This window comes from Chaetura pelagica, unplaced genomic scaffold (genome assembly GCF_000747805.2).
Source record: "Chaetura pelagica isolate M959 unplaced genomic scaffold, ChaPel_1.0 scaffold438, whole genome shotgun sequence".
Lineage (NCBI taxonomy): Eukaryota > Metazoa > Chordata > Aves > Apodiformes > Apodidae > Chaetura > Chaetura pelagica.
Window position 1 is genome coordinate 606,017 of NW_009954113.1, and position 12,299 is coordinate 618,315.

At 51.5% G+C, this 12,299-nt stretch overlaps 1 protein-coding gene across 5 annotated transcripts; it reads left to right on the plus strand.

Moving 5' to 3' along the window:
- The first annotated feature begins 1,452 nt into the window (after positions 1-1,452).
- SCNN1B (sodium channel, non-voltage-gated 1, beta subunit) lies at positions 1,453-9,508 on the plus strand. 5 transcript variants are annotated; one of them, XM_010002565.1, is made up of 13 exons: positions 1,453-1,769; positions 2,626-2,891; positions 3,018-3,049; positions 3,436-3,629; positions 4,215-4,318; positions 4,753-4,916; positions 5,348-5,455; positions 6,829-6,946; positions 7,136-7,211; positions 7,399-7,456; positions 7,752-7,813; positions 8,666-8,741; positions 9,002-9,508. In XM_010002565.1, exons 1-13 carry the CDS (start codon positions 1,459-1,461, stop codon positions 9,365-9,367), a joined length of 1,935 nt encoding a protein of 644 aa, XP_010000867.1. In that variant the 5' UTR covers positions 1,453-1,458; the 3' UTR covers positions 9,368-9,508. The 5 variants fall into 5 exon arrangements, with proteins under 5 accessions (XP_010000867.1, XP_010000868.1, XP_010000869.1 ...); XM_010002566.1 differs by having other exon boundaries at positions 3,021-3,049; XM_010002567.1 differs by having other exon boundaries at positions 2,626-2,858; positions 2,997-3,049.
- The last annotated feature ends 2,791 nt before the right edge of the window (positions 9,509-12,299 follow it).

Sequence of the window (12,299 nt, forward strand, 5' to 3'; positions counted from 1 at the left end):
GGCACTGGTGGGTCGCAGCCTCAGGAGGTCTGGGATGTCCAAGTCCCTGGACAAGTGATCCTTGGAGAACAAAAGGCTTCCACAGGAGAGCAGAGCCTGCCCTCAAATCCTGGAGGAAGCAGCTGGAGCTTCTCCTTTCCAAAGCACTGTCCCATCAGCACCTCATGGTGTTGGGCTGGGTCTAACAGCCCCTGCAATGGGGTGTGCAATCAACATCACCCTCTCTGTGCATTACAGAGTGAGACATCATAAAGTCTATTGGTTTTGTACTTTCATCAAACTGTATATTCTACTCAGGAGATTTTGCAGATCTGGCCAATAAGTGAAGGAATCAGTATTACCTTTTTTTTTCTTCTGGAACAATAGGAAGGAGGCAGTTGTTCCTGCTCCCCGAGAGGCCTGTGCACCCTTCAGCTTCCTTTGATATTCTATCTACAAATAACTTCATGTTAATCTAGTTTCTGCACTGCTGAGTATTGCTCATTATTTAAATATTGCTGTATTATTTCAGAAAACTCTTTCCTCTAGGATGCTGAGTTATACGCAGCATTAATCTTTAATTCTGTTCTCCTACAGTTTAAATCTGAAAAATGTTGTAAGCAGCTGACTTGGGTTTGTGTTGAAATCCTGCCTGGGGATATTAAGATTTAGTAACACAAATTCTCACCTTAAAATAGCAGCACAAAATGTTCTATTTACTCACAATATGAATGTAAAATATGCAGCATCCCTCACATGAGCAGTGGAAACATACTGATAGTATCTGAAAGACAAAGGAATCTGGTGGGAAGCCCCACGGGTTGTCCTTCCTCCACTGCACGGTGTTCCTGCTCCTGGGAAAGGGGCTGCCTGTTCCAGGTCCTCACCTCCTGCCCCTCCAACATGGCATGCTCCTTGTTTTTAAGAAAACCTGCTTTAAGCCCCCACACTGCTTGAACAGTAGACACTGTCAGCTGGAATCCTGCCTGGCAGCAGCTCCTGTGTGTACTGCTTGGTCCATCTAGTGTTGGCAGAGGTTTCAGCCGAGCCTGTTTGCACACCTAACACCAAGGTACTAAAAAGTTGCCTGGTCAGTTATTGCACCATCTGCAGGGCTGGGGCCAGTGCCTGGGTCCCACGGGCACAGCCCAGTCCAGCAGGTCTGGGGCACTTCACCTTGGGTGGCCAGAAGGGACCCCAGGAGGGATGTGACAAAAACATTCACCACTTTTGGAAACACAAAGCACAAACCTCCCTGTTGGGCCTGGTCTGAAGCTGAGAGGCTTCAGGGTTGGATGAGATGACCTTTAAAGTCTTCTCTGATTCTGCCGTTTGGCTGCCCTGCAGAACATCCACAGTCGTGCCACCACATAACTCCCCAGTACTTCTCTTCAACAGTATGAGCACAGTTGGGGCAGCACAAACCCTCCCTCGCAGCAGAGCTGCTCTGATGCCTTTTCTCCCCCCTGCAGACACAGGATGAACCTGAGGAAGTACCTCATCCGGGCGCTGCACCGCCTGCAGAAGGGCCCTGGCTACACCTACAAGGAGCTGCTGGTCTGGTACTGTGACAACACCAACACCCACGGCCCCAAGCGCATCATCAAAGAGGGGCCGAAGAAGAAACTGATCTGGTTCTTCCTAACGCTGCTCTTCGCATCCCTGGTCTTCTGGCAGTGGGGCATCCTCATCAACACCTACCTCTCCTATAACGTCACCTCCTCTCTCTCCATTGGCTTTAAGACCATGAAGTTCCCAGCAGTCACGGTCTGCAACGCCAACCCTTTCAAGTAAGTTTCCCTCTGCCTGATGTACCCCGTGGTGCACCAGGGCCTCGGCAGGTCATTCCCACCTGGATGCCACATTAGGAGCATGGATGGAAATGATTCCTTGACTCACCAAGTGGCACAAAAAACCCAAGGAGAACCACACAAAGGGGAATGGCTCAGGTCCAGGGGTGCATGCATGGACCTCGGTGTCCTCACTGGATCAGTTAATCTTGCCTCCCTGCAAACTTTCTCTGGCTCAGGGAAAACATGAAGTTCAACTAATTTGTCACAACCAGATTGGTCTCCTGATCTTTCCCCACAATCCCTTCCTCTCTGTGAAGGCCCCACTTATAGCTCACGTTCCCAGCATTAAGAGCTGGTCAAACAGCAGGAGCTGCAGTGACACCTCTCCATCCTTATTTCAAAGCAGTTCCAAGCTGGGTTTTGGTAGAGTTGTTTTAAATTTCTGTCCAAGCAATAGTGTAGCCCAAGGCAAGATGCTCTCAATACACAGGAGTGACTTCAGGTTGTTTCTCTCTGCTGGGTAGAGATGTTTTGACCAATACACAGGAGTGACTTCGGGTTGTTTCTCTCTGCTGGGTAGAGATGTTTTGTGTAAACTCTAGTGAGTTACTGAAGCCCAGCCAGTTTGGTTCTGCACTGGCAGGTTCACCACCACAGGGTGTGTTTATCCTCCCAGGCTGCTGGGATGCCCATGTCCCAGCTGGCTGGGTCTGCACAGAGGTTCCCATCCTCCAGTAAATTTTCAGCCAATGATCTCAGGTCCCCAGGAAGATCAAAGCTTGTGGAGCTGCAGACAAGCTGCTCCATATCCCCACATCTTCACAGCACCTGGCATCTGCTCCTTGTCCTACAGATACTCGGAGGTGAAGCATCTGCTGAAAGAGCTGGACAGGCTGATCGAAGCAGCGCTGGAGAGGATCCTGCAGCCCACGCCAGGGAACAGCAGCGAGAAGAGCTCAACCCCACCACTTGACCTGGAGCTCTGGCACCAGATACCCCTGGTCCTCATTGATGAGCACGACAAAGACAACCCCATCATTCTGGACATCTTTGAGAGCAACCAGGCTGCTAACCAAACCTCCATGGGTAATCAGACCTCCATGGGCAATGAAACAGCTGGTGGAAACCAAACTGCTGTGGGCAACCAGACCTCCATGGGCAATGAAACAGCTGATGGTAACCAAACTGCTGTGGGCAACCAGACCTCCAGGGGCAATGAAACAGCACCAGGCAACACCATGTCAGAAGAAAAGAAGTACAAGTTGGCAGTGAAGCTGGTGAGTGGGGTCCCAGGAGAGGCAGTGGGGAGGGACGAGGCTGGGGCACCAGGCAGGGAGGCTGCAGCCTGGAGATCCCAGTCTGCTCCCACCAGCCACTGCCTTGGGAATCTGGTTCCCTCAGTACAGGGCATGATGTCCGTGGGCACTTTCCAAGTGTTATTCCAAGGCTCCAGGGATGTTTGCTTGTGTTTTTGAGGAAAGCAACATAGAGATATTTTAAGATATTAGTAAAATTTCAGAGGGAGCCTGATCCCCTGCAGGTTACACAGCCAGACACCCTGCTGGAGCTGCTGAAATTCCACACGTGGGGCCTGCAGCAGGATGATACCTTCAATATACACAGGGTCAATGTGCACAGAGTCACACCTGCTCTCTGTCCCCAGTGCAGCCACCAGGGCTCTGACAACTGCACCTACAGGAACTTCACCAGCGCAGCGCAGGCGGTGACTGAGTGGTACATCCTGCAGTCCACCAGCATCCTCTCCAAAGTCCCTCTGCAGGAGAGGATCAGGATGGGCTACCAGGCTGAGGACATGATCCTGGCGTGTCTCTATGGGGCTGAACCCTGCAACTACAAGTAGGTGGTGACCGAGCTCCCTGCCCTGTTCTGTTATGCCAGGAAGGGTACAGGGCACTAAAGACACGCCAGCCTTTTTGTTTTCAGTTAATAAAGAGATTTCTGCAGCTCCTTAACTCTTAACATTTCCCAGAGGGGTTCTGGATGTGATCCTGGCTGCAACAGGTTATTTTGGGACAGAGCCGGGTTGAGCTTTAGTTCTGGATGGGCCATTTTGTTCATGATGTGTGGAGACTTAACAGCACCCATGGGACCTTCCCAGGTGTGCAGTGATAACCAGGTGCTGAGGCAGCAGTGCAGCCCCCAGCCACAGCCCCCCTCCTTTTACACAAGGCATGAGAAATGCATTTTAGCTGTAATTGTTTCTTAACACCACATTTCTATTTTCACTTCTGAGAACTGCAAGTGTGCTGCAGCACCCTGGCTGCAAGGAGTCCTGCCCCTTCTGCCAAGGGGGCAACAAGAGTAATTACCCAAGAATAAGCTGTAACACCAGCTGCCAAGCCCTGGCACCACCAGATGCATTATTTTATAACCCGTTAGTCCTCCCCAAGAGTCACAGTGTTATGTGCTTGATTCTTCCAGGAATTTCACCCAAATTTATCACCCAGACCATGGTAACTGCTACATCTTCAACTGGGGCATGGACGAAGAGGCTTTGAATTCTTCCAACCCCGGCGCCGAGTTTGGTAAGAGCGATCCCTGCTCAGAGGAAGGGGCTGAGGGAGCAGCAGTGCTGCCAGGCCCTCTGCCTTGGCCACCTCTGTCACACATACTGGGGTTATTACCAGTGTGCCTCTGGAGACCTACAGCAGGGAGGAATGGTTTTCCAGAAGGGGATAAGCCCAGAAAGGGAAATGTGCCACATAGGAACAAGCCGCTACAGATGTTACACACAGCTGCAGTGCAACATCTGGACAGCCAAGGCAGTGGCTGGATGTTCCTATCTGGTGCCTTCACCGTGGTGGCACAGATGCACACCTAAGGCTGCTGGGACAGCCAGACCTGGCCCTTCCCCAGGGAACAGAGGCTTCCGTGCACAGCCACCAGAAAACTCACTCAGTGTTTTTTCCAAAGCCTCACATTTTGCTGCAATTCTTGATCTCGGTGTCTGGTGTCCCAGGGCTGAAGTTAATTCTGGACATCAGCCAGCAAGACTACATCCCTTACCTGTCCTCAGCTGCCGGGGCCCGGCTCATGCTGCACCAGCAGAAGAGCTTCCCCTTCCTCAAGGATCAGGGCATCTACGCCATGGCTGGGACAGAAACCTCCATCGGGGTGCTGGTGGTATGTGTGGCATTCCTCTAGAGCAGGTTGTCTGAGCATAATGTTATCTGATGGGACTGCAACCAAGTCTGTTTTAAGTCTTGGCTGAACTGGCTCAAACCAAAAGAGTCAAGCTACACTCTGGCTGTGGCCCGAACCCTTTATGGAGGATTTTATGTAACTGTCCTGGCAAAGCGCTTTCCTGAAGCCAAAATACTGAGCCCAGGTCATTGTTCCCTCTTCCTTCAGTGTGTCAGGGGGTGCCTTGCTAAAACATGCTGCCCCTGAACACCCTCCCCTGCCTCCAGCCACCCAGGGCAACGCAGCACCTCCCCCAGCTCCGCCAGGCTTTGAGGTTTTGTCAAAGCCACTAAGGAACACAGAAATTAGTCTCAATAAGTAGGCACTGGGGGCCTGGGGAGGAACAGTCTGGTGTTTCCCTCTTCTTCCAGGACGAACTGGAGCGGATGGGCTACCCCTACAGTGACTGCACCATGAACGGCTCCGACGTCCCTGTTAAAAACCTCTACAGCCAGTACAACACTTCCTATTCCATACAGGTAAAACATGGTTTTGAATCAAACAAGGCTGTTTAGGAAAAACCATGAGAGTAGTTAAAACCCTTGACCATCGTGCAGGAAGACTGGCACATCAGCAGTGCTAAAGCAGAAAGCACAAGCTGAACACGGGAACCTTCTCCTCTGGCAATAACCAGCACTCCAGTCTGAACATCCTGTAGCCCCAGGTTCAGGAAATGATCCCAGTGGGTCTCTTGGAAGTGGCTCTGACATTTCTTGCAGGAGCAAGACTTAATGATGCAGGTATTAAAACCTGCATCAAAAGATAAGGAACATGGCTGCAGGAGTGATTTCTCTCCTGAACACTTCGACTCTTTAATCCTTTTCTCTTTAAGGGAATTCAGTCATTCCTCACCTTCAGAGGTGTGGGACATGAAGACAGACCTTGCCTTTCCTTCACTCTTCAATTGGGATGAGAAAGTTGAGCACTTGTCAACTTTCCATCTGCAGAAAAATATAATGTAAAAATTAAGCACTGGTTAATCTGTAACAGGCTATTACACACAGGAGAAGCACTTCTGGAGGGTGAGATCTGGCAATAAGGAAAACATCAAAACCGTTTGGGGGGTTATTTACAAAAGCCTAAAGAATACACCTGGAGGAGTGGGAGGGCTTTGGTCTGCAGGGGTTTTGATATTTCTGCCTTTCTATAATTGCAACAATTGGACCACTCCCCCGTACACTTTAAGGCGCTTGTATAATTTTTAAGCAAATACTTAACATTATTGCATTATTACTTGTAAGTTGCTAAATGCTGACGGGGGTTCTGTGTCCACGTAACTGACGTTACTTCAGAGACCTCTCAGCAAAACCAGACTTTTCCATCACCCTGATTGCAGTGAACTCTGTCAGCATCTTGTGTCCCACAGAAAATCTCTGGTTGTTCCACCTAGCTGGAGCTGTTAAATTTAATTATCTGTTCATAGACTTTGTTATTGCTTTGTGCACCGTTTCATCCAGAATCCCACTCCAATCTGGGGTGATTAACTTCATGCCTCGGTGAGCTAACGGCAGCGCTGCAGTGGGGCTTGCTGGGGCTGTGCTGCAGCCCTGCCAGGGAGAGCAGCAGATGCACAGATAAGATCATTCTGATTTCTAAAACCTGCTCTTTGTGCTGAAGTATTTTTAGAGTCCTGGCTTTAAAGTGGAAACCAGACCTGTGTCAGTGTGTCCTGTAGAGCCTGGAGACAACAGCAGTGTCCCTGGGTGTAGAAGAACATTTTTAATCCTTTTTGGAAACTCTGTATGACTCCTGTGAAGCCCTGAATTGTGGGCACTCCTGGCCGGGGCAGGGTCCAGCAGGGAGGCAGGTGAGAGCTCAGCCCCTCTGAGCAGCTCCTCTTCCCTTTCCCCAGGCCTGCCTGCGCTCCTGTTTCCAAAACCACATGACTGAGACCTGTGGATGTGGCCATTACATGTTTCCTTTACCTGAAGGGGTCAGTTACTGCAATAACGAAGACAACCCAGGCTGGGGTAAGCACACAAATGGCATGGAAGAGTTTAGAGACAAACTCTCTGATCCTTTGCTGAGTTTCTCAAGAAGACAGCAAACTTGTGCAGCAGGCTCAGGCTGAAATACTTACTGTATTAAATGCAATTGATAACCACCCAGTACATGGGGTCTTTATCTAACAGATGCTTGGTTTTGTTTTCACCAAACAGCCTATTGCTACTCATCACTGAGATCCAGTATAAGACACAGACAGATTTGCATTGATTCCTGTAAGGAAACATGCAAGTAAGTACTCAAGCCCCTCGTGCAGCTGGAAAGGTGGGAGGGGCCCTGCATCCCGCCCCCCATCAGTTCTGACCTCCCAAAATGGCAGCAAATCCTGAGGGACTGCTGGTCTTCATGAGAACTGAAGCTCCAGTGACTTCAGAAGTGGGGAAACGTTTGTACCCATGTTCTCCTTTCCTCTCTCCAGTGACACACAGTACAAGATGACCATCTCCATGGCAGACTGGCCATCAGAAGCTTCGGAGGTAGCACCAATTCCTTGTTTTGAAACATTCATTAATAATTACCAGCTCTTAGCCACATGAATCACTCAGTATTTTCAGAACTAATGTCCAGGTAGCAAGTGCCTCTTTGCTAAATTACACATTTCCAATGTGCAAACACTAGTGCCAGGGCATGGGACAGGAGGTGGGACTCCCCCATGGCAGCACCTCCTCCCTGGGTCCTGAACCAGGTCCTGCAGTTCCCCTGGGTTCCTGCCCTAGCAGGCACCCAGAGAGGATGCTTCTGCTCTGTTCTGAATATATGTTGTTTTCCTAGGACTGGATTTTCCATATTCTGTCTTATGAAAGGGATATGTCAACAAATGTGACTCTGGACAGGTAAGTAAAAGGAACAACCACTTTATCTTCTCTGCTGAGCCTGTTAACATCAGATTAACATGAACCTTGGCAATGGGCCAGAGCACACGTTTGCTAATGCAGAAGGACAGCGAGATTTGGTGCATGATTGCCTGGAAGATACATAAAGCAAATCTGAAACTCTCTTTGTGCATCTCCTCTGCTTTCCATAGTGACAAACTGGGTCACACAAACTCAAATGTCCAGTTCACTTACAATGACATTAACTGCAGCACCTCCAACCAGTCACTGCTGCAGGTTCTGAAGCTCCGAGCCCCCGGGGTCCAGCTCCTGATTGGAATGTTGGTCCCTTCACACTCTGAATCTGCCAACAGCAGCAGCACAGGGGGATGCACCAAAATGAGGGTAACGTGAGTTACCCTTGGAGAACCTAAACATGAATTAGGGGTAAAAGAAGAGGGGTTTTTTCCCCCAAGGGAGAAGAAGAATCCACAGAAGCAGGAAAAGTTTTTGCAGGTATTGTAACACAGTGGGTCTTGTGGCAGCTGCTCTGTGGGGCAATGGGAACAGGAGCAGGACACCAGAGGGGAACAGCCCCCCTGTACCAGCCAGGGCCACTGGGAAAAAACAACACAAATGGCCCCAAAGTGGCTTCCAGCTGCTCTGGTGCCTCTTCAGGAGAAATTGGAGAACTGTGTCTCCTCCCTGTGCAGCCAGGGACACGTTTGACCTTCTCCCACGGGCCCAAAGGAGGTTTCAGTGGCCACTGTGGACCCCTTGGCTGGGCTGTGCAGCCCCCCAGGCAGGGGTTGGAGTGGAGGGCAGAATGGCCACAGCCTGGCTCTGCACTGAGCTGCTGCTTCTCCCTTGCAGAAATGGGATCATCAAGCTGAACATTTACTTCCAGGAGTACAACTACCGCACCATCTCAGAGTCTGCTGCCACCACGGTGAGTGCCCACCCTGCCTCCCGCCCGGGGCCGCAGCGGGCGCTCACTGAACCCAGCCACCCAGGCGGGCCTCAGCTCCTCGGGCCCTTCAGCCACGGCTAGAGATGCCTCTCACCCGGCTGCCAACTCCCTTGGTGCTGCTGCTGCTGCCTCCCGTGGCCAGCAGGGCCCAGGGACAGGGGCCATCAGCAGCACATGGGTGGTTGGTGGGGACTGAGCAGGGTCCAGCCCCTCTGCTGACTCTTCTCTCCTCCCTGCAGATCGTTTGGCTGCTGTCGAGCCTGGGGGGCCAGTTTGGGTTCTGGATGGGGGGCTCAGTGCTGTGCCTCATCGAGTTTGGGGAGATCATCATCGACTCGCTGTGGATCACCATCATCAACGTCATCAGCTGGTGCAAAGGCCTGAAGCAGAAGCGGGCGCAGGCGCGATATCCCGACACGCCCCCGACGGTGTCGGAGCTGGTGGAGGCTCACACCAACCTGGGCTTCCAGCACGAGGACACGGGGACCTGCCCCAGGGAGGAGGTGCTGCCCCCCGAGCCCGGCACCCCCCCGCCCAACTACGACTCCCTGCGTGTCCAGCCCCTCGACATCCTCAGTCCCGACAGCGACGCAGACCCCGAGTGAGCAGCACAGCCCTGGGCCAGCTGCCCCTGCTGAGCCATCTCCTGCTCCCCACCACAACCAAGAAGGAACTGAAAAGCCCTGGCTGTGCTCCCCCCCAGTTTAACGTGCTCACTGTGAAGATGCTCTGTCTAATAAACCCTGTAACTGCGCTCACAGAGTCAGCGTCAGGCTCTGCCTTTCTGTAGAGACCTTGTATAAACACTGCTGCTGTATCATCACCAGTCACCGCTCCTTTGTAACGGGTTTTGCTCACAGGTGGGTGGGAAGCACTTCTGAGTGAGGAGAGAGGGGATGGGGCAGCAGGGAGCAGGACCACGGCTGCCCAGCGAGACACAAGTACCGCTGACTTCTCAGGCTGCAGCACTTCCACTCCTAAATTGCTACAAAGGAAACAAAAATAAATAAAACAATCCTTTTGCTGCCAGAGCCCACACGGCTGCTCAGGCACAGCTGTCAGACACACTCCAGCCTCCACAAAGACTTGGGAGCAGGGAGGAAGCATCAGGCCTTCTCACAGCACTGCCCGGGAAGAAGCTAATTAACTTAAAAGTTGGCTTTAAGTTCCCTGTCGGCAGCAGGTGCAGGTCAGCACTGGCAGGAGGGTGATGGTTGTGGCTGGCACGAAGGGGAGGTGCTGTGATCGCCCAGGTGTGGCTGGGGGGTTTGGTGGTCCCTGGGGAGCCAGGCTCAGCTCTGCAGTGAGCTCACCTGGCCTTCAGCTTTCCCAGGAGCCCATCACATCCCACCAGGACCTGCTTCCCTGAAGTACTTCTGCAAACCTTCAAGAGGAAACAGGACCGTGTGGTTAAGTCATGCGACCAGAACACCAGGTTCTGGGCAGGGCGCCCAGCGCGGGGGCAGCCACGGCCGGGGGGTTCATGCTCCTTCTGCACCTCCAGCTCCCCAGGCACACGGGGCTCAGGTGAGGAGCAGAGTGTGCCCAGTGTCCTTCCATCTCCCCACGGTGAGGGGGAAAGCCGTGGGTAACCAGGGACCACCGGCCCAGGCGCTGCGGGCAGCGCTGACACCGCCCCACGCTGGGAGCACTCGAGCTCAGAACTCACTGAAATAGTCAAACCCTCAGTCACTGCTGTGTTGCTGCTCTAATATTGCTGCAGCAGCTACCAAGGCAATAATGCACGGTATATCTGCAGTCTTCCTTTTAAAAGTCTTGATGAATGAATTTTTAAATGTTGTGATTAGCTGCAAAAGTGATGGCAACTTAGTTTTCATTTTCTATTCCTTCTGATATCTGAATTTTACAGACATCTTCCAATTTCACTTGGTGATCGTAAGAACAAGAAGCTTAACTACTTTTTAAAAATTAAATCCAGATGCTTATATAATTGTAAACAATGAAGCAGTTTTGGAAATTTCATTCTCAGCTCATTTGGGTTTTCTGCTGTTGAGAAAGAGGGGTGAGGGTCAGGAGTTTGGTGCGTGCCGGTGCCGTGCTCCTTCACATCCTCCGGGGTTTCAGCCTGGTGACTGGAGTGCCACCTCCCCTCCCTCAGCGTGTGCAGGACACCACACCCTACAGCAGATTTAGAGACCTTGCAGAGGTTTCACTGTTGCTTCTTACTCAGCTCCTCAGCAACCCACCGAGCTGAGGTTTTTGATTCCAACAGTGCCCAGAATCCACACGCAGGGAAAACTCTGCACCTGGAGCATGTGCTGAGCAGCCCTTCCTCTGGTTCTCCCTCCTGGCAGCCCCAGGGACCTCCTGAGCTGCAGCCCGTGTTTGTTTTAGCTGCCACAGCTTGAAAGTCAAGAGATAAGGAGGTTGTTTAGAAACTGACGCTTTGCCACTTGGCAGAACAGTTTCATTTGCAGAACTTCCTACTCCATCCACTGGAAACAACTCATGCTTTACAGGCCTTCTAGCACCTGGAATCAATTCCTCCAGAAGTTTTGCCTCAGAAGCAATCAATTATTATTTTTTTTAATCCATTAAACAAACAACAGACTTGTTACTCTACAGTGGGAGGAAGTGATGACACCTTCATCCTTCAGCACCAGATCCCTTAGGAACTGAACAGTGAAGGAAGGACCCTGCACATGGATTCATCCCTCACCACTGGCCTTCCCAGGCTGGCAAGCAACCTGTACCCACCTCTGATCTTGGTTGGGATGAGGGTAGAAAAACTGGGATAATTTACAGACCTGCAGCCAAAGAATACCTGAATTAAATTACATAAGGAATAACAATCCTGATTCAGGGAAAATCTTCCTAACAAGCCCAAGGTTGCCCCCAGCCCCTCATCTGTCAGCCAGGTCTCATTTGCAGGAGTGCAGGACCAGCAGCCCCCAAACACTGCTCTGTGGTGAAACCACCCAACCCTGGGCACAGCCAGAGCTCTTCAAGCTTGTAAATCCAACCGGAGCAGGGATGGGGCAGATGGAAGGCAGTCTGGACGCTTGTAAAGACAGGAATCCAGCTCTTGCAAGTTGTCCTGGGCACTTCCTGCCTGACTCCTCACTCCCCCTCTCCCTGCAGGGATGGTTCTCTCCATGAGCACCCAAAACCCATGGTACAGGCACCCTAACCAAACGGGAGAGACCCCCTGAAGTGACGATGCTTCATCCCACATGGCAGCTGAGTGAGAAACAAGCACAGACACCCTCCTGGTTCAGAGCTTGGTGTACACATGGAAGCCAGTTCTGATCTTGACAAGGACCTCCTAAGGATTCTGCAGCAGTGAAAAAACATCACTCCCTGCAGAAGATAACCAGAGCAATCTGCTTCAGGAAAGCCAAGAACAAGAACTTGGGCATCCAAGTTCATTCCCATTCTCTCACCAACAGCCAACATCTCTCCCAAGGAGTTCCACCGTGTGAGAACCCAAGTAGCCCTTCAAACGTAAGACACTGCAGACATCAATGCTTTTCTCTATGGCAAAGCAATCCCCCCCCAGCTCCTTGTGCTGCTGAA

Excerpts from the sequence above, each read along its gene's own strand:
- SCNN1B (XM_010002565.1), top strand. The coding sequence starts at position 1,459 with ATGAACCTGAGGAAGTACCTCATCCGGGCGCTGCACCGCCTGCAGAAG. Across the intron at positions 2,892-3,017 it reads CATGGGCAATGAAACAGCTG|AAGAAAAGAAGTACAAGTTG; the intron begins GTGGAAACCAAA and ends ACACCATGTCAG. Across the intron at positions 7,212-7,398 it reads TCCTGTAAGGAAACATGCAA|TGACACACAGTACAAGATGA; the intron begins GTAAGTACTCAA and ends TCCTCTCTCCAG.